We start from the raw sequence: 21365 nt of genomic DNA, 5'->3' as shown, positions 1-21365 counted from the left end.
TAATAAAAATTTTTTTTCAAGACCAGGGTCCCCTCTTAATGTTCACACCCATAACATTTGTCCAGTTGCCGTCACAACTCCTCTAGTGTGAGCTCCACTGTCTCATTTCATGGATTTCATTTTTTCACTCATCTTCCGCGACCACATTACAGGTTGCATACTGTCACACTGTCTAATCAAGTTTCTAATCAATATTTCTGTGCACAGAATGTTTTTTTTTTTATGTGGTGCTGTGTACGTGTTTATGTGGTGCTAGGGTGTTATATGGTGCTTTTTTATAAGGTGCTGAGCATATTTCAATTGCAAAGACCGTACACTATTTTGAAAAGCAACAGCAGTTGCCTGTTCATCTTTTTCTGAGATTTTTTTTTTCCTACTGTTCGATTCGTGTTCGAAAATGTCTGTGTTCACATACCCTTAGTTATCGCATGCTCTTTGAGTCCGTCTAAGTGTTCTGGAAGTATACATTATACACACAGTTACAGTGCGGCTACGAACGTAATGCGAGTTTGATTACATATGCAAACCAGATCTTTGCATGAACTTGGTGTCGTCTTCTGCGGCTTCAGTGTCATTTAGGAGGCAGTAGTTAAGAAACGCACGCGACTAAATCAAGCTCAGCAAAACCACCCACTTCTTTCCGCCGCTGCCTCGTGCTTTGCGCTGCCCTGTGCTCCGCACGTTTGTTCCTTTTCTTTTCTTCCCCACGCCTCACTGCACTTTTACTGTACTACCTCCTTTCTCATCAGCACATGCTGCCATCTTTCTACGTTCATAGCCAGCTCTACTTTTTTTGGCTCACAGCCCCAAGGTCCTGGAAAAGTTTATGGTTTAGTGGTTTATGGGGGTTTAACAGTACACGGGCCTCTAGAATTTCGCCTCCATCGAAATTCCACCGCCGCGGCCGGGATCAAGCCCATGTCTTTCGGCCCAGCAGCCGAGCACCATAACCACTGAGCCACCGTGGCGGGGCGTTGACTTCCCGACGCAGCTCACAGGCATAGTGGTTAAGCCATCTGAAAGAGCACCATTTTATAGACTTTGGTATCCATTCACCTCCAAATTTTTGTCCTTGTAATTAGGCTGTTGCATGTCTGGGGCACTTAGATGTCCTAGACTGCGTGCGTGCCGCAATGTCATCCTTACGTGCACAGTGCGTCACCATGGCCAGACGCTCTTTACTATGACTTTCTTTATAACAAATATTTTTTACTATGAACGAAAAAAAAATGTGCAGTTGTGTGTGGAAGGTGAAATAAGAGTGCCATGTCACTACTATATCCTAGTTTACTGTAGCGGGCTTCTCCTGTATTCAATTGAAAACCTATATTTGGTACTTGCCCACTCCTACTTGTAGTACTCCCAACAGCCAGCCCGCAGCTGCATACCATGAGTACTCGGAGCCTATCAGGGACTGTGTAATGCACTTTTTAAATGTGTCAACTTGTAACCACGGCTCTGTTGTCTGTGTTGTATACTTTCAGCTCCGTGACGTGGTGAATGTCATTGTCCGAGAATTCTCCGCCATGACAGGGAGGGTATCACAAGTAAGTTTTGCGCATTCCCTGTGTAGTTGCAGTGTGCGTGGAAGGTGCGTGATTTTAAAGCACCTGCCCGGGTTGGAGCTGGCTGAGTGAGGTCGGGTGTCATCCTGGCCCCTGGAGCCACAGTATAGTTTGCACACACCTGTGCAGGAGTGTGGAAGTGGGATTGAGCCAAGCCTTTGTGCTGTTTTCCTCCTGTAGAGCCTGGTCTGGAGACCACCAGTTGTGCATTGCAGTGTGCTTTCTGTGCTCCTCAAAAAGGACTTAGTGAAGCAGATGTTGGGTAAACTGTGCTCTGCACAGGCTAGGAAAGTACAGGGGAGAAAGGAGCTGCTGCAGTGGCTGTAGGACCTCCAAAGCAAGTCCTTTTTGGGGGGGAGGAGTGCATTTGTACAAGACACCCCCAGGTCACACTCAGGATTGCACAGCCCAGCCAGGGAGAGTCAGAGTGTTGCCATGTACACCTGTCCTGTTTTGACACGAGAGTGTTAGCACCTCCATGTTGAAAGAAATCATCCGGTGTCAGCGACATTGCCGACATTTTAAGCCTTGCAGCTGGAGCGGCCAGAGCAGCCAGTCGCTCTGGTGACCTAATTGGTCCACCTAGGTCATGTGACCTTGTGACGTCATCACCCCCTGCCCACCGGATTGTGAGCAAACTGCCCACCGTGGCAGTTGAATTAAGGATAGGTCGCGAGAGGTGGCAGCAGTTGCCGTCGCAGGGCAGTGGCGCACCCGCCAACCGCTGCGCCATTGTGGAAGGAGTGGTACGAGGGATCTGTGAGTGTAAAGTTCACAGTGACTGTTTCCGCATTTGTGGGCATTGACTCATTAACGCTATTGTGTCATACCCTTACGGTGGAGCTTAAGTGTTGTTAGTGGCTATTTGATAATAAAAAAAAATAAAAGTAAAAATGGAAGGAGCAGGTGCTGCTAGCCGCAGCATCTGTCATTGAAACCTGGGCTGTGGCTGCAGGAATAAAAGGAGAGGGAAAGAAAGCGGTAGTAAGAAGGGATAGGGGTTATCGAAATAGAAATACTCGGTGCGCAGACGTGCAAATGGTGTGTTGGGGGAATGGCAGTTCGCAACCCTTGCGATGTCTTTCACACCGATGGGTTGCCCTGCGCCAGTCAGAGCATTGCTCGGGGCCATTGTTTGCATGTGGGGTATTGACGCTCGCACACACTCTCACTTGGCCATCGCACATTGGCCGGTCAAGTTAAATATTTGTATGCCACACGCATGCAGTGTCCTGCCCTAGAGAGAAGAAAGCAAAAACATGGCAGAACTACATGCTCGCGGCTCACTGTACAAAACGGCTGGTGTGGGGGCGCCCAGCTGTCCTTTCCAGTTTTTTAACAGGAACATGGAAGCATTGACCAGCAAGTCAATAAGTACTGTATCACGGAGCACGACGATGAAATGTGCGAGAATGTATGCGTGCATGCAATGAGCACTCTGATGCAAGTGTCTTCCACGAGTCTGTTGCGGATAATGGGCCCAACCCATTTGCTTTTGAGTTCGTTATCGCCTTCTGTTCTGTTTTCTGCTCGCCACTGAGAAGAGATTGGAAAAGGCAACGTGGTACCACCTTCCTCCCTGTGGTGAAGAAAAGTTGTGGAAATATGGGGGGGTCAAACCTTCCGCCCCGCACTTCCAATCCGCGGAGGGGTTCGTGCTCGAGGGAACAAAGGGAGGGACGACAAAGCGTGTACTATCAGCAACGAATGAAACGCGAACAAGAAAAGTGAGGTGACAACACAAAAACAACAACATCTTAGCTCCTGGATAAGAAATACAAGCGAGGTTGTATAGCACATCTAAAGAAGAGTCTTCGCGCCTTCAAAATAAATACAGTCAAGCCCACTTATAACAATATTCAAGTGCCATGGAAATACCGTTGTTATAACCAATAATTGTTATAACAGGGTTGTGCCGAAAAAAAGAAAAGATGACAAACTTCAGAGCATTTATTGACACTAAATACCCGGAGGGGTTTGATTGTTCTAATGCCTGTAAAAGTTTGTTAATTCGAGCTTCAGGGGACCGGAAAAATGTTCACCAATGGTCAAAGCGCCGCCATCACTGCACCGACGGGAGCTTCGCGCACCTCCATGTCACAGGAATCAGGCCGGCTTTCCGGAAGTGATTCTGACGGGAAATTCAAGAAGCATGCAGAACTAAGGGTGTGGTGACAGCTGGCAAGAGAAAAACCACGCTGGCTGCACGTGCGCGTACTGCACCGACTGATTGGGAGTACGCATGGTGCGCGTGGCCAATGCAGCAGCTCGCCTGACGTGATGACGCCTGCCCCTGGGACACGTGAAATTTGTAAAGCAGGGACCATGGGGAAGTTAGCGAAGAACAGGGGAAGATGGGACAACGTATGCTCTGCCGGTGCCAGCCATAGCTCAGAGTGTAAAAACAAGGAAAAACATGTCAGCGCATTTTTTTCTGCGAGCGGCGCACCCCTCAGATGTGTTAATAATGGACTGCTCCTCCAAGGCTTCCTACCATGCTCTCTACTTCGTTCTTTTGCTCAGGGGAACGCATTCACGGGTTCTTTTGCTTTCGTGGCATCGCTGCGCCAGCTTAGTTGGCCCCACACGTGCGCGCTTGTGTGTTGTGAGCATGGTTTTGCTGGTGTGGTTGTAACATTTCCTTGTTTTTTTTTTTCTATAATGGTTGACACTAAATTACCAGATTTAATTGTTATAACCAATAATGTGGCTTGACAGCATTGCTATAAGCAGTTTATTTACCATAGAACACATGGTAAAGCTGATGGTGCCATGACTGACCATTGTTATATCCGATATATTGTTATAACCGGTATTGTTATAAGTGGGCCTGACTGTATAGTAGGAGCTAGTATAGAGCTCACCCCGGCAAAGAGCCGCGTATTTTGCAGTCCGTGGTTCGGTTGTCTTGTTCGCATTTCATTTCTTGCTGATAGTACACTCGTATGCTATTTATTACATTTGCAATTAATACACCGAGCGGGCCGGCTAGCTACAGAACATCAACGAGGCGTTCCTCAGAAACAGAAGGCTAACGTAACAAGGGTTTCCGACTTACCGGCTGGGGCAGGGGTGTGACTTTGGGGATATCGGCGGCGAACGTTTGTACGCGCTGTCAATGGCAACTGGGTTTTCCCGTGTGCGCCACATTTTTTGGGGCAAAGCCATTCCCAAGCATTTGCTGGGGGAGGTGACGAGGGTGCGTTTGCTGCACTCGCTTTGCTGCCTGGAACCAGAAGTCCAGCTGCACGGCGAGACGGGTCAGCGTGCGCCTGCACCTGCTGCTGAAGGTGACAAGAGCGTGGGGTTGCAACCGCTCCTGACGCTGGCCGGATCCCAAAGAGACTCTCAACAGCTCCACGGAGCTCCGCGTAGCCTTCGAGGTGGCACTCCCGTCGCTTCTTCTGCTTACCCCACGAGGGAAGCTTCCCTCCTCGCCCAGCCGGTGCTGTCCTGACGCACGGTGATGGTGGTCGCCCGCGTCAAAACGAATGGGGGGAAACAGGTTTTCCACAAAGTGTGAAGTTGTGTTGCTATCACGCTACCAGGTGGCCTTTTATTGATGACAGCATTCATAAAAAAATATGAGGGGACACTGAAGCTCCGCCTTAAGGGTATGATGCAAAAGTGTAATTACTTAATCCCCATATATGCAGGAGGTCATTCCCTACTTGACATTCACAGATCCCTGGGAGTACCCATACCGCTCCTGGCACAGTGGCGCAGGGGTGCAGCGGTTAAGCGATGCGCCACTGCCCTGCGGTGGCAGGTGCTGCCACCGGTGTAGCTTGTACGATCCAGGCTGCTCTTCCTGAGCGACCAATCATTAATTTAACTGCCACCTGTCCCGGTGGTCAGTATCCAGTGGGCAGGTTGTGGTGACACCACAAAGTTACGTGGCCTAGATGGCCCACCTGGTTGCTTCTGCGGGGATTTCACTCACAATGCCGACGACGACGCCGGATTTTGTGCACGACGGGAGCTTTAACACTGTCGTCTCATTCTCCAAGTCTTATTATCATGCACAAAACTTGAATCACTCCGGAAAAAATGTTTTACGACAAGCACATTCCTTTTCATCCAGCACTGATTTTAGGTAAAGATGCACTCGTTGATAGGGCATATGTTTTTTTAGTTTTTTAAGGGAAGCAGGTATTCTTGAAAAGCTGTACTCCGCTACATACCCTGACACACCTCGGCCACTTTCTCATTGCTGAGAAGAAGGCCGAGGTCTTTATTTGATTCGTGGGGAGCCACGAGATCCTTGCCCAGTCAAGGGTGGACACTAAGGTTATCCGACCTTCCTTAATGCTTTACTATTAGCCATTTCTGAAATTTGTTTCCTTTTTTATCACTGGGTAATACAAACTAACTCTTTAGACCCTCTGCACCACCGTTGTTTTTTTTTCCCCATTTTTATAAAATTCTGGTAAAACAATTTTTCTGTATACCTCCAGCTTGGCATATGATATGGTATCCTTAGATGCTTCTGCACCACTAAACCCAGCACAACACAAGATGAGTTAGCAGCATTGCAGCGCCGCATGTTTGCGGTTCCAGGTGAGGCCTGGCACGTGGGGCAGCTCTTATGGTGCTGTCGTGTCGCAGGCAGTTATCGTCTATTAGCTCCCAGTATAACGTACCTTGTGGGAAAAATTATGCACACATGAAAGAATTATTCTGGCTGACTTTTTTTTTTTTTTCACATTATTGGCTGCCAAGTTGGAGGTGTGGCCCCTTGCACGAGTGTACCGGGTGTTCCAGCTAACTTGAACCAAGGGTTAAAAAATAAATTGTTAAGAGATAGGTGAGTGAAACCAGTTGCATATTGGTGACAGCAATATTGCATGCCACAGGCAATCTGTTGTTTGGCAGTTGATTGATTAATTAAGTTTAATTATCAAAATTAATAAATGTTGACTTTGGACAACAAATTGGATTTAAAAAGTTTTAGAGCACCCTCAGAAACCCCCATTCCATCATTTACGATAAGGAAACCCTCACGTGTGTCTTTTTTCCCAGCTGCAAAGAAAGCCAGCAAAATGCAAAAAAAAAAAAAAACTGTGAGTGTCGCATTCACGTGCCACGATTGTGCTGCTCTCAAGCGTGATTTGAGCAAATGAAATCAGCTGCAGCCTTAACTCGACGGCCCCCCGCAGCAGTAGCAGTCCGATATGTTGGTGGTGGTTTCTCGTCTGTGTCAGCCAGTTGGCACATGTGACAGTGCAGGTTGCAGCGAGCGTGCTGCGCTTTGCAGTCACCATAAAGGACTACCAAGCTCGAAGGATGCAAATGGGAGGAACTTTATTTGGCAGCTATAAAGTGGCAGTTTATGGCTCGGCTGTGCAATGATAAAAGCTGTGGCCCATGGCTGTCCTGAACCCATCTCATTTCTGTTTGTTACCTTTTTGTAACAAGGGCTCGAATAGGTTGCCTTGCGCATTGATACAGCTCCGGCGTCTTGTTTCCACATAAGCCGGTGAATTTCCTATGACCGCCTCAGGCACATTCAAGCAGACTTCCTTTATTTTATCTTTCAGGTCTTGCGGTGTGGAAGTTTGTGCACACTGTACACCTTGTCCGTGATGTAACCCCACAGAGAAGTGTCATGTCAGATGATCTGGCTGGCCAATTCACGGGACCTAGTCATCCTATCCATTTCTGCAGAAACGCGGCGTCAAGCCAGGTCTGAGCCTTGTCACTGCTGTGCGCGGGGTTGTCATCGTGCTGAAACCACACACCTGTGGCTGTGGCGAGCGGTGAATCGGAAAGGATGTTGTCAACGGGTCCTTTTAGGATGTCATTGACATAGCGCTCTGTTTTCAGCGCCTGGTCGAAAAACACAGGCCCGAGCAAACCACCATCGAAAATTCCACACCAAACACTGAACGACCATTGGTTCTGGTGCCACGTCTGTGAAACCCAGTGGGGATTTGACTCACCCAGTAGTGAGCAGTGTGTAGGTTTACCTGTCCATATTGCAGAAAACTCGCGTCTTAACTCCATATCACTTGCTCAAAAAATCTGGGTCATCTTGCATCTCAGTTAGAATCCAGTTAGCAAAATCTGTCCTGCTTTGGGAATTCCCACAGAGCCAGAGTTTGATGCAACTGTACATGGTATACGGATGCAGGCGGTTCTTCTGCAGTATCTGCCAAACTAATGACTTGGAAACTGCGGTATCTTGGCTCACGCTGTGGACGCTTGACTTGGGGATCCGTTGCGAATAGTGATAAAATATTCGTCTCGACATGCTCACCAAAAGCAGGTGCTCTGTGCCGTGTGGACATTAAACTGTCCATCCGTTGCAGGGTCTGGAAGGCACGCAGGATCGTTATTGAACTTGACCGCCTGCCTGGGTGTTGCATAAGGTCTGCAGCAGTGCACCTTCTGTTCCCATGAGATGCTCCTAGAGCCAGAACCATGTCTGCTTTCTCTCCATTCGTAAACAGCATGTTTGCCATGCTGGAAATGACTATACACCAAAGCTTTCCATCTCACGTGTGAGTGGCATCACAAAAGCACGTGACATACTTTGCCTGACCGCTGCTCCCAGCATTCAGAATCCTCTTTGGGAAGTGACAGCACTGCTGCCAACACCTCCCGACAAAAAAAAGTATGCGTTCTAGTTCGCTTTTGCTTCTCAATGACAAAGCAAACTTGCCATCTCAGTATCTTGTCAGACTGGGACTGTGTCATCATCGCAAAAGCGTGGGGCGCTCCCTGCAGCTTGCACCGTCGTGTGTGCCAGCTGGCCGACGTGGGCGAGAAGCCATCACCAGCATATCAGCCTGCCCCAAGTCAAGGCTGCAGCTGATTTCGTTTGCTCGAACCACACTTGAGAGCAAGCAGATCATGGGGCGTGAATGCGTTAGTCACGTGGTTATTATTTTCTTATTTCGCGTGCTTTCTTTGGAGCTGGGGAAAAAAGACACATGAGGGTTTCCTTATCGTAAATGATGGAATGGGGGTTGATTAATCTGTTAATTAATAATTGCCAAACAACAAATTGCTTGCGGTGCGCAAGACTGGTGGCACTAACATGCAACTGGTTTCACTTGCCCGTCTCCAATAATTTATTTTTCAACCCCTGGCTCAAGTTTGCTGGGACATCTGATATACGGTATTCCTTCCCTTCTTCATGGGTGGTTCGGTAATGCGCAGCATTTGTGTATGTTCCCCCACTTCCACTCCCTGTTCTCACCACATTGGGAAGTGGTCCCTTGAGGGTTCGCGCGTTGTGTCTAGTGGGAAAGCCTTAAAACCACGCAAGCGCTGTTGTGTGCTGGCCACTTCCGGGTCGTCTGATGAGCAGATGCCTTTGCAGACAGAACTGGAGCGGGCCAAGACGCAGCTGCAGTCCATGCTCCTCATGAACCTGGAGGCACGGCCTGTCATGTTTGAGGACATTGGCCGACAGGTGCTGGCCAGTGGCCACCGCAGGGATGCCGACTACTACATCACAGAGATCAGTGAGTATATGGGTAGTGCTGGTAGCTTAATTGCCGCACCACTTTTAGCTGCCAGCATTGCTTTTCCGTTTCCCTTTTGTTTTCTCTTGCCCTTAGCCTAGTTCCAATTGCACCGTTGTGCACCAGTCTGCTTTGCTCTGCCAGAGGGCTTCAAAAGCCAAGCATTTTTTTTTCCCGAAAACACAATTCTCAAAAACGGGACAAATGCAGCGAGACATGTTTCTTGGTGGCCATCATGAATTCCAGAGTTTTAGGCAAATCATATTCATTCGGTCATATTCAGTTCGCTCTTGACTGTTAAACTTCATGGTCAGTTGTTTAAGTGCGCACCAGCATCATAGCATCATTGTCACCATCCTAGAGCGTGCCATAGTTGCGGTGGAAGAAAAGTAGAGTGCAGTCAATCAGGCACATTAGGGGCTTCTTTTTTGTTTGTTTGTTTGTTTGTTTTTTTTGTTTGTACACATGTCCTTAGCTCAAATAATGCAGGATCCAATTTGTTGGGTAGCTACCAAAAGGTGGACTGAAAGGGATGCACCTTTGTACTTTGCACCAGCTGTGCTTTTGAAACCTTGATCATTCAAAATGTTATCTTCTAGCTCATTGAAGTACGGTATTAGCTTTCCTCAATGATGTGACCACTTCAGGCCATTGCTACTGCCGTTTATCGCGGCGTGGCAAGCTGATGGCACTGGCTGTTGACCAAGTGTGCTTTAGGAGATGTGTTGGCATGCAGTAGCCTCAGCTGTGGCCCACCTTGGACACTGTGCATTCACGGGGCAATGCCTGCAGGGGTGTCCTGCATGTACAGTAAGGGCTGTTTCAGTTTGGAGAGAGTGTCCGTTTGCTCTTGTGGGCTGGTCAGGGGTGCTGTCCTTTGTGGCCAGTGTACAGGGCTGGGTGTGCATCGCAGGCAAGATCAACGCGGAGGACGTGCAGCGCGTGGTGCAGCGGATGCTCCGGTCCCGAGCGTCGGTGGCAGCCCTGGGCAGCCTGCGGGGCCTGCCCCCACTCGAAGACATCGAGGCGGGCCTCCTGAGTAAGGATGGCATACTGCCTCCGCGCCGCTTCTCGCTCTTTGGGCGCTGACCACAAACACACCCTTGTTCACGCATCCACCCAAGCTGACAACTGGTGATCAGCCTGCAGACCTTCGGGGCACGCCGGAACCAGACATCATCAGGAGGCAGTTCATTAAAGATGTTGCCGTCTGTCCTCTCAGAAGCTGCTGGCAACGCCTCGCTGACCAGAGGGATCTGCACCAAGGGCCTGCTGCTACTGCTGCATTGTGCTTCAGGACTTGTTAGCATGAGCTGTGGTAGTGCATTCCCCCATCTTGTGTCCATATGGCCCCTCACTGTTTTCTGTGTCCATTAGCACCAATTTGTCCCCGAATTCATTTGTTCTATGTTATTGTTCTGACGGATTGAGAAATAATGAATTTATTACTGAGTACTAAAACGTCTCAACTGGTGACGTCCAAGACTGTTCTGCTTCTGTGAATGGTGCATTGTCAGTACTTTTTGCAGCAGTCAGTCTTGGACTCTTGGGTGCATAATTGCACTTGGTGTCCAGCAGGCACTGGATCTTTCCTTGTGTTGCTACACAACAAGATCCTAGGTGACTGAAAACACGGGGCTCAAGCCTGTAGCTTTGTGAGCCGCCACTGCTTTCCTGCGAGCTGTGCTCCAGTACACAGCCTCTGCAGCCACTGTGGCAGTGTGCTGCTATTCACAAGCCAGCAGGCCGAATTCTTCACCATGTCTGCAGGGAAGCAATACTGAATTTATGAATACATCAGTTATCAATGAAGCCAAGATAGTTGGAATGCAGTCAGTTTGTCACCCTGACATGGCTCTTAACTTGAGCACAGCTTTGGCTCACCACAACACATTAATTTGTCACAGCTCTTTGCATATATAAATCGGTGCACAACACAGTGACTGCCTCTGATGTAGTTTCTCGTGTCCCTTGGTCCTTGTCTCTTTTGCACTGTGACATATGCTAGGGTGGATCTAAACAACCATCCAGCCATAATGGGTTTCATTCCATCCCTTCGTGAGTGGTGCCACTTCCTACTGTGTAAGTACTGTTCTGTCAAGTATTGAGCTTGTGAGCAGCCCCAATCTTTTCTTTTAAGGAGGAACCAATTTCTCAGTTTGCAAGCAGCCATGCCACAAGGCATGGCACTGTTTGTTTCTGCTGGGAACATGCAGTGAAGGAATTTCTCTGCCAGTGGCACCTGCAGTGACACCAAGGGCTAATTTGCATGCTGCCTGGGCAGAAGTGGCAGAAGGATCTGCACGAGCCTGCTCCGAGTGGAACATGCAGAAAATATCTGGCTGCATGCTCCTAAGAATACCGTATTTGTACGAACGTAACACTTTTTTTTGCCTTAAATCATATGCTTGTGAACGTACCTTGCATTTTATTTGTGACGAAGCCACGAATACAGCGCGATTTTTTAGCAATCACTCTTAGTGCAAAATCTCAGTGAAACACGGCATCCGGCCTGGCTCCTTCAAATCTACATTCTCCAACAAACTGCAGGTGTGAAAAGACAAATACGAAAAGAAGTTCCTCATACACGGACTCGTTCTGTTTTTCTTCGTAGCCTATGTGCCACTTTGGGACGTTAAACCTCACAATTTAAATTTTTTCCTGTTTCTTTGCTGCTGTGTTTAAAATTGGTTGTGAGGAATGGAAATGCCCAGCAACTCTCGGTGGATACCCAAACTGCGCCGTGAGCGAAGTAGTGGCGGAGGCAGTGAAAGAAGGGAGAGGAGCCAAAGTGGAGGGCTGTGGATTAATTTCAACCACCCGGGGTTCTTCAGCATGCACTGACATCGCGCAGCACACAGGAGTCCTTTTCATATGGCCAAGATTTGGTCCAGTGTCCGTGAGCCCAGTAGCCGGATGCTGTAACCACTGAGCCACTGCTGTGAGTCATAGCTGCGCTCATTCTTTGTCCCAGCCACGTGCCGTACAATCCACAAACTCCGCATACACGAAAAGAGAAAGGGCTCCTCACACGGGATTGTGCGCGATTTCTCATCTTTCATCAACGCTGCGTTACTGTTCCTTCTGGAGCCACCTGCATGACCTTGTGAGTGCTTTCTGCTAGGCAGAGCATGCTGTCGCCCCTTTCTCACCGCTGCTTGGAGACGGGGTGCGCCGCTCACTCAGTTTCCGCCAGGTAAGCTTGGGCCACCCAAGGTTCGCACACCTTCTGAGCACTGGCAGCGATGAGCAGGGCATATGAGCAGAACAGGCGAAGTTACGCAGTGGCATGAAAACGGACAGACGCTGAACCCCCAACTATCACGCATGGAAACCGGTGCTCTGCAACTAATGCACAATGATCCCAACGTCTGCTAACTACCTGTCTTGGTTCGATGCAAGCCTCGACGTGGTCCGACATTTGGCATGTACGCTGGTCACACGGCCGTCCTCATGATCATTGAATATTGGAAATGAATTGATTGAGAATTTCTCAATGAAAATTTTCTATAACAGCACCATTCACAGCCACTTCTTAGTATCATCTCTGAAATCCTTCTTTGTAAACCGCCTCTCAAAAGCACTCTTGAGCTGTTTTCAGCAGCATCTCTCTAAACCATGTGCCAAGGCACAGCTACTGCTGCCACTTGCGCGGTGTTTTGTTTTTTGTGCGACAGCATTTAGGTTGCCTTGTATAAACCACCCGGTTTCTCTAACAAAATTCCCTGATTGGTCAAGAGGGTCGTGACATCACCTCCGGAAAATTCGAAAATGTGATGGCTAAAATGCAAGTACCTTCTGTTGGTTTATCATATGGGATTATACTAACCCTACCAACTCTCCTGCCTTAATGCACCCACTAATCTACATTAATCCTCCTTAATCTATATTCTGCAGTGGACCTACTTCCAAATGCTACAGCATTTTTTTTTTAAGAAAGCAACTAAGAAGGCTCCAAGGTTTTTTCATTGCTCTTAAATATACCTGGAGCAAGCTGAACCTCGAGGCTCGTGAGGTATGAGAAGAAGTGAACTTCTGAACGGCCTTGGGTCACCAATTGAGGCAAAAGGCACGGCACACACTGGCAACAGAGGGTGGCTACGAAGAAAGCAGTGCGGACTGTTGAGAAAGGAAAGGCGACCAAAGGCATGTAGAGTACAGAACGGATGCAGAACTGTGCAGCATGCAGCTCAAGGAGCAGCGGAACGTTGGCTGCTACAGAGCACAAGGCCACGTGCCTTAAAGGGGCTGCGAAACACTGCCTGGGGGAATACCGGCTATTCTTCAGGTGGATTCTTTATGTCACACAGATGCTGACTTAAAAAGAATTACAGGAATCGATGCACAGGAACAGGAGTTATTCAGTGGAGAAATTTCAAAATACAAGCAAACAAAACGCTGCCCTCAACTCGATTTTGGCGGGGCTTCCCACTCCTATTTCGCTCTCCCAATGACGGCACCTGGCGCAACCAATCAAAACGGCCAGCCAGAGCACGTCACGGAAGTTTGTACTCCATGGTTGCCTGCTCTCTGTGAGACTGGCAGCGTTGTTTCCATGCCAGAGCGCCCCTGGTGGTGTATTTTTATTTTACTTGCTTTGCAGGGCTTTTATCTAAGACAAGCAAGTTGTTTTTGTTGATCTAATATAAAACGCAGACAGGTGACAAAATGTGTCTCTATTTATTCACACAATTTGCAGTATATTTACTGTTTGTCTGGTCATCAAGCTCGCGCCAGGTGATGTCATATCCGCTGCTAAAAACCCGCCACTGTGTGGCGACACCATCAGAGCCATGAAGTTGTTTTTGGGAGGACATTAAAATATTAAAAAAACAATGTACGCGGTATTACCGACGCTAATAGCACCATTATAACTCACTGTATGCAATCAACAGGCAAAACAGTTAACTAAGATTGTGTTTCTGGGCCCCTTTAAGCTGGGTTTGATTTTTTCGGTTGCACCTCAAAGTGTTGCCTCTTGAATAATCCTGATGATACACGGAAGACGACAGCGGGCTCATGCATAGCCCTTGGCAGTGGTTGGCCTGAGCATCTTAATCTCACATTTAGGGGTGTGCAAATAGTGGTTTTTTGATTCGAAGCTAATAGTGATTTTCTTCAAATAATTTCGAAGCGAATAGTTCGAATAGTACCCCTGGCACTAAAAAGAGGCTGAATCAGAGTAGGCATTTCCAAAACCATTTATTTTCCCAACACACAATGCCATTACATACTGCACTGAGGCTTTATTTAAAACCACACTTCAAAATTTTAAGAGAGCACCTAAAGTGAGTGAAGAACAATTTTTACCAGCTTAGTAATAAAAAGTTATCACACATAAAAATACTGCCTGCTTTCTATTTAGAAATTAGAGATAAAATACAAAAAATGAGAGTATTACAGAATGGTGTCAGTAGTACAACCAGTAACTGAAACCATAGGAGTCACTGCACTACACTGCAGCAAGAGCACTAAGAACAATAATGAAAAAAAAAAAATTCTGCACTTCCGGCGACAGCTGCCATTTGCAGCCCAGCATACTCCAGTCTAAATGTTATCGTGCAAGAACACAAGCTGTTCTACGGGACGGGTGAGCAGGCTCTCTCTCTGACAGCGCACAATGTTTCCTGCAGCTGAAAACAGCCTTTCGCTGGTAGTCTGCGTTGCTGGGATTGAAAGGTATTTGCGTGCAAGTGGTGCTATGGATGGGTACAGGTGGCTGCCATTGGTCCTCCACCATGCCAAAGGGTGGAAGAAGGGGGCTTTTCAAGTACTCTGCAACTTCACTGTATGGTGTGGTCGGCGGCTCTCATCAGAACTAAATTTGTTAAAGGCGCACCACACAAAGTCGCCCGAAGTGGAAGGTCTTGGAGATGCGCAGGCTCCGCTTGATGCTTCAGCATGCTGATGCACTAGCACTGTCTCTTCTGCTGCCTCCACAAGGAGATCAAGCGCCCATTTCTTTTCAGCTTCCGCAGTGTGGTATGCATCTTTGTACCTAGGGTCAGCCAACATGGCCAATGCTGGAAGCCGAGATGTCTTGATGTCAGGAAATCTAGACTTGATGCTCTTTAGTAGGCTGGATTCAATTGATGCTGCATCATAATCATTCAAATGCTGTGCAAGAACGATCCTTGTGCATTCAAGCAGCGGGATAACTTGTGATCCGCAACCTCAGCGACGAGGCGATCGACCAGCTCACGGCGTACCTCAACACGCTGTGGGCAGAGGGAGTGGTGCCGAAGGAGTGGAAGCACGCTGTCGTGGTTATGATACCCAAACCCGGCAAGAAGCTTCAGATTGAGAACCTGAGACCCATTTCCCTCACGTCGTGCCTTGGCAAATTGTACGAGAGAATCGTCACCAGGCGAATTCAACAATACCTGGAGGACGAAGAACAGTACCCGCACAGCATGTTTGGCTTCCGGGCGAACCTGTCGACGCAAGACTTCCTGCTGCAGATCAAGGAAGAGATCATAGACACGGCACCTAGAACTGGCGAAAACATTATCATGGCCCTGGACATCAAAGGGGCCTTCGACAATGTTAGCCACGAGGCCATTATGGAAGGCCTAAACAACGCCAACTGCGGAAGAAGAACTCACGACTACGTAAGATCCTTCCTGTCAGAACGCACAGCGACAGTGGGATTGGGAGACCTGCGAAGCGACACCTTTACCACCCCACGTAAGGGCACGCCGCAAGGATCCGTAATCTCACCAGTGCTTTTCAACATTGCAATGATCGGACTGGCCAGAAGACTCAGCAAGATCGATGGCATCCAGCACGCGATGTACGCCAACGACTTTACGGTCTGAGTGAATCGAGGCTCGCTAGGACAAAAGCAAGAGAGACTGCAAGAAGCAGCAACGTGTGTAGAAGAGTACGTGAGGGAAAGGGGCCTAGCCTGCTCCACGGAAAAGTCGGAACTTCTTAGGGTAGGGTCCAACTCTACCAAGGAGGAACTGACAGTAAAGTTAGAAGGCCAAAATATACCAGAAAGGGATATGATACGCATCCTGGGCATGTGGATCCAAGGAAGCAGGAGATGTACCTACACAATTAGCCTACTCAAGAAGTCAACAGAACAAATAAGCCGCATGATAAAGAGGGTATCACAGAACAGAAGCGGGATGAAAGAAAGCGACACGATCAAGCTCGTCAGAAGCCTGATAGTCAGCAGAGTCACGTACTCGTTGCCATACCACCGCATGACCAAGAAAGACAAAGAACAGACGGAGGCGCTGCTAAGAATGGCGTACAAGACGGCACTCCACCTGCCAAGAAACACATCAAATGAAAAGCTGCTACAAATGGGCCTAAACACATTCGAAGAACTAACGGAAGCCCAGCTAAGTGCGCAAATAGCCAGGCTCCAGCAGACAGCCACCGGCCGCAAGCTCCTAAAGAGATTAGGGCACAATGTAGAAGGGATCGTAGATAGAACAGCTAGCATTCCAGACGAGGTCCGTCAGACAATGGACATCAGCCCTCTGCCGAGAAACATGGATCCCAACCTCCATGCCGCTAGAAGGCAGGCCAGGGCAGACTATGTGAAGCGGAACCTAGCCACAATGGAAAACACAGTATACACAGACGCGGCCCTCTATCCATAGGACCACAGGACCAGAAAGTTCCGAGTCGCGGCAGCAGTGGTAGACCACATGGGGGAACCAATTAGCAGCGCGACATTAAGAAACTGTACGATAACGGAGGGGAAGGAAGCTGCCGTTGCTCTAGCGGCGGCCGAAGGTTACCGTTGGAACAAGTCTTTGATAATCCTAACAGACTCCAAAGCAGCATGCAGGAACTACATACAGGGAAAAATAAGCAAGGAAGCGCTGAGCATCCTCCTCGAGGCAAAGCTTCCAAATAAGACCTTAAGACAGGATTTTCTGGATACCGGCACACACCGGGATAGAGGGTAACTCGAGGGTAGACAGCCTAGTTCGCGAGATCACGAGCCGAGCAGGGCAGTCAGAAACCCTGGAGGACCCCATGACGGTGGAACCAACGTATGCAGAAATATTAAACTACCACAGAGGGCGGAGATTCAAATACCCACCACCCCATACATCATTAACACAGCACGAGGCGGTCTGCTGGCGGAGACTGCAAGCAGGGACTTTCCACAATTTATACATACTACATAAGATGTTCCCTACACAATACAGGGACACGTCCGTGGTGCGGAGCAACCCCCACGCTATATCACATCACATGGGAATGCGAACGTAAGAGAGCATTTCACAAGCTAAATGACCCGAATGCGGAACAATGGGAGGGCCTGCTGACCAGCAGCGAGCTCACGGCCCAAAGGGCACTGGTGCAGCACGCCTGCGAAGCAGCAAGACTCAGCGGTGCCCTGGAATAGGGGCGCAAACCTTGTGAAGAGGCCGAAGACATGAAGACATCGGCCCACCGCTGAAACCTGATTTTTTGGAGCAATAAATGTTTTTCACTCACTTGTGAGAGAGTTGGGTAGCTGTTCCCAGAGAGTTCAGTTGTGGCCTGATCAAGCGGCTGCAGGATCTTTACTGATGCTGCTAGTAGCTTCCACTCGTGTGTGGTAAGATTTTCAACCGCGTCACATTCTGAGAGTTCCACAGTAATAGGGGCACGAAGTCGTAGAAGTCTGGCCATCATGGCATGCTCGCTGTTCCAACGTGTCGGTACGTCCTGCACTACTTCAAGACAATCCAAAAGCATGCTTTTCTCAATTTCATTAAGGCGTGCTCGAGCCTTGGCACTTCGCTTATACCGACCTACTGTTGCCCTTGCTTTTGCACAAAGCTGCGCAAGCCGCCACATCTTTTTTGACATCACTGATGCACAACTGAAGCGTGTGGCCGAAGCACAGCACGCCTTGCCACGGCGATCGCGCAACCGCCGAAACAAAGTTTCTCCCGTTGTCAATGGCTACAAAAGTCGGCACCGTTCCTTCAGATGGAAGTTCCCACTCCTCTATTACAGTTCCGATGAACTCCGCCAAGTTCTCTGCAGTGTGAGCGCCCGCCAATTCGGTGCAGGCCAGTACATGTATGTTGCATAAACGCCTTATCCATCACATGGCAAGTGAAACTTGCATCGTGCGCGCTTGCGATGTCCAACCATCCATTGTGATCGAGACTTAGCTTGCGAAGACCTCTGTAAGCTTCGTTCGCACCTCTTCTTTTTTTGATGCATAAAGGTCGGGAATGACGACCCTCGAGAAAGTCGTTCGTGACGGCACTGCGTAATCTGGCATGGCGAGGCATGGAATTTCAAGCAGCGAGCCTCATTGCCGGGGGCAACTTTCATAAAGTAGTTCCATATTGGATTATCTTTCGTAGACGCACTGGCCATGATGCCAACGATCGAACCAGTGGTCGAACGGGTAGAATTTCCAACACACTGAGCTAGACAATCACATTCGGTGCACCGACTTGCCGCTTGCGTTTCTATAGTTTAGGATCCTTGCTTCTTGGCTTGGGTTGCGTCTTTTCTGTTGCGTCGATGGGACTGCTGCGTCCAAAGAGTTAAAACGGCACATACGTTGACCGGACCTCCTAGCAGCACTGGCAGCATTGCACCATCGCGTCTCCAAGGCTCCCACAGCACCGATAGGTTGGCCGTACCATCGGAAGACAGAAGCGTTCAGGACGCGCCGCTCGTGGCTCAAATGCATCGTCATCACCTAGCGGCCGGAGATTGGCGCGTCTATTTCGCTATACGAGGGATGCTCGTATGGAAACGTCGGCTATCCATGGCTATCTGCGTTTCTTGTTTTTTTTTTTTGCATTTCACTAGCAGCTCGCGGCTGCTGATTGCGGAGCGTTGCTTCGCTTATCAAGCCGAAGGATGGGAGCATCGTTCCGGTTACATTTCCAGACTAGCACCCCCTCGAGTAAGAATGGCCGAACGTTTTTCGCACCGCTCACGCGTCCTGACAAAATTGTCACCGCTAGTACCCCCGAGCAGCACTTAGCATCGCGCTTCCAGGATTGCTCTGCGCCTCCAACGCACCGGAGTGCCTAGTTGCAGCGACGGAGTGTGGCACACCACCACTGAAGACGGCTGGCTTAATGCCCTGATCACGACGGCGTTCCATTCAACGCGCAAGCAGTCAAAATCGCAAGAAAAGACGCTATAGTCATAGATGGATGCGATCATTTCGTTCTACTGAAGTTCGGCGGTCACATTTTACATCCGCAGCCTCCCCGATGCCGAGCGTTAACGACAGTAATCCTCCACGGGTGCGCAATAAGCTTGGCGTTATCACACGCTAAAGGCGCCCTTCCCATTGACGTAAGTATACACTTCGGCGACATCGAGTGCCCGCGCTGCCGCTGAATTTTTCGCGCCTCCGCCGGTAATACGATGGCTTGCTTCAATGCTGCCGAGAACGGTCGCCCATGTTCGGTACGCATGATTCGTCACCTGATTGGGTGAAGCGATAGTGTGGTAGAGCTAGCTGCGTGTTTATCTTTGCATCTGTCCTATCAGATGATCTTTTCCGCAATTCTCCTGAAAAAGAAAGGAGGGGGGGGCTACCTCAAACCCCCCTCTGCAGTAAATATACTGTGAAGTTGCATCGGACTCAACTAGCGATCCGATGAACGCGGCCAAGCGGTGCCCGCGTTCGAATACATTGCGGCGTCTGAGCTCGTCGATAAAGTCACCGCCAGCCAGAGTATATAAAAGGTTCGCTGACGGTTTCTTGTGTTGGAGTTTAGACGATTGTCGGCTGTGTTCTTCCTTCAGTGCGTCTGCCTCGACACGGTGGCAGCGACGTGGCTTATGACAGCCTTAGTGTGGAGGCTTGACAGCCAGAACGCAGGATCTTCCGCAATAGCGCGTTGCCTTCGCCTTTCTTTAATTAGTTTGTAGCTGGGTTCGCTCCCTGACCTGGCTGTGATTTGGGTATTGACTCACCCCCGAGCTGAAAGCGCGATAAAAAAAAAAAACATCTATGCGGCAATACTCGAAACCGAAACCACACAAAGCAAGCGGGCAAGCGCCCTACTTCGAAATTTCGAATAGTGAATATCGAATTCCGTGCTATTCGATCGATATTGGAAATTATAGAATATTCACACACCCCTACTCACGTTATAATTGTAGCATTTTCCTTTTCCTTAAGTTGACACTCCTTGTATTAGTGGCCGCATTATGTATGTTGTAAGCATTCGAGTCTCCCACTATCTCCGGACGCCTAGCGCCAGCTAGGCGATATCACGAGAGCTAGAAGGTGAGAACCACGGCCACCTGGATCGGCGCGCGCGCGTGACCTGAGCGGCCGCGTGAAAACGGAGACGGGACAGGAGAGAGGGCGGCAGAGAAAGAGGGGAGCAGGAGGGGTGCGACTCCGACCGTCATGTGATGGAGATCATGTATCCGAGAAAGGCCTTGAATAAACGTGTTCAGTTGGAACGGGTGTGATCGATCAAGGCGACCAGCGACTGACAACGTGCAAATGCAGTAGTGCCTTTACCTTGCAAGGGGCCGCTGTAAGAAGCTACCATCGTTTGATCATGGTGAGGACATACATACACAGGTGAGTGTGAGCTAAAGTGTATATGACCATCTAGCACATGTCAGTGCTCTGGAAGCTCCCAGCCCATGCTCCCATACTTGTGATGAATGCACTAGTCAGGCCGGGATACTTGGTGTATCATGCCATGTGCTTCGCATCTAAAGTGTTGCTCTCGAGGCTTCGGTGTTTCACATTATTCATGGACCACATGGCATCACCACATATAACCAAGCTGCTAGTTGCTTCGTGCAAAACCGCAGTGATATAAGAACTTTTGAAAAATTTATCATCTTAAAGTAGTGTTCAGAGCAATGGGGCTGAATAGATTACTGGCGCATAGGTACACGACATCTATTTCATGCACATGCGAAGGTGTCATATCTTTTCCACATATCATCAACTGCATACAAGCTTGGTTACTCAATTGTCGCAGTTGGTGGAGCTTTTGTGAATATACAGTAGACTAAGACAAACGTGAAGGGACCATGAAAATTTGTTAGTCTTATCAGAAATACCCCCCCAAAACGCCTTATGAGCACGCTGTGCACGTTAAAATATCTGTTGCATGAGAAGAATAAATGAAATTTCCCTGCAAGGTAACAGCAGAGCATTAAAATGTGAAAAAGCTCGCATCATCCTACTTGAAAACAGCTTTGGTGTAGTCCCCTTTTCTTTTTTTCGCCCTTCAGTGACCATATATGTGTGGGTTCTTTTTTTTTCCAAATTTTTTGCTTTCCTTCAAGCGCATTGAAAATGCCCACCTGGCTACTCGTGCAGTACAGGCTTTGAAAGCAAGACATCACTCTCTTATCC

General features: G+C 48.8%; 1 protein-coding gene and 1 long non-coding RNA gene across 11 annotated transcripts in view; both read left to right on the top strand.

Moving 5' to 3' along the window:
* LOC149355846 (mitochondrial-processing peptidase subunit alpha) overlaps positions 1-10513 on the top strand; it is a 59414-nt gene extending 48901 nt beyond the window's left edge. For both annotated transcript variants that reach the window (XM_089584020.1, XM_089584019.1), the window contains exons 11-13: positions 1485-1547; positions 8893-9037; positions 9951-10513. In XM_089584020.1, coding sequence (XP_089440146.1) covers positions 1485-1547; positions 8893-9037; positions 9951-10126 — 384 coding nt within the window. In that variant the 3' untranslated portion in view covers positions 10127-10513. The remainder of the gene's footprint in view (positions 1-1484; positions 1548-8892; positions 9038-9950) is intronic.
* A 9692-nt stretch (positions 10514-20205) lies between these two features.
* The window catches only part of LOC149355845 (uncharacterized), a 31543-nt gene continuing 30383 nt past the window's right edge, over positions 20206-21365 (top strand). For all 9 annotated transcript variants that reach the window (XR_016289762.1, XR_016289763.1, XR_016289758.1 and 6 more), the window contains exon 1: positions 20206-20573. This is a non-coding gene — a long non-coding RNA (uncharacterized LOC149355845). The remainder of the gene's footprint in view (positions 20574-21365) is intronic.

Source organism: Amblyomma mixtum, chromosome 3 (genome assembly GCF_055824585.1).
Source record: "Amblyomma mixtum isolate Tamu chromosome 3, ASM5582458v1, whole genome shotgun sequence".
Lineage (NCBI taxonomy): Eukaryota > Metazoa > Arthropoda > Arachnida > Ixodida > Ixodidae > Amblyomma > Amblyomma mixtum.
This window is presented reverse-complemented; position numbering and strand designations above follow the sequence as displayed.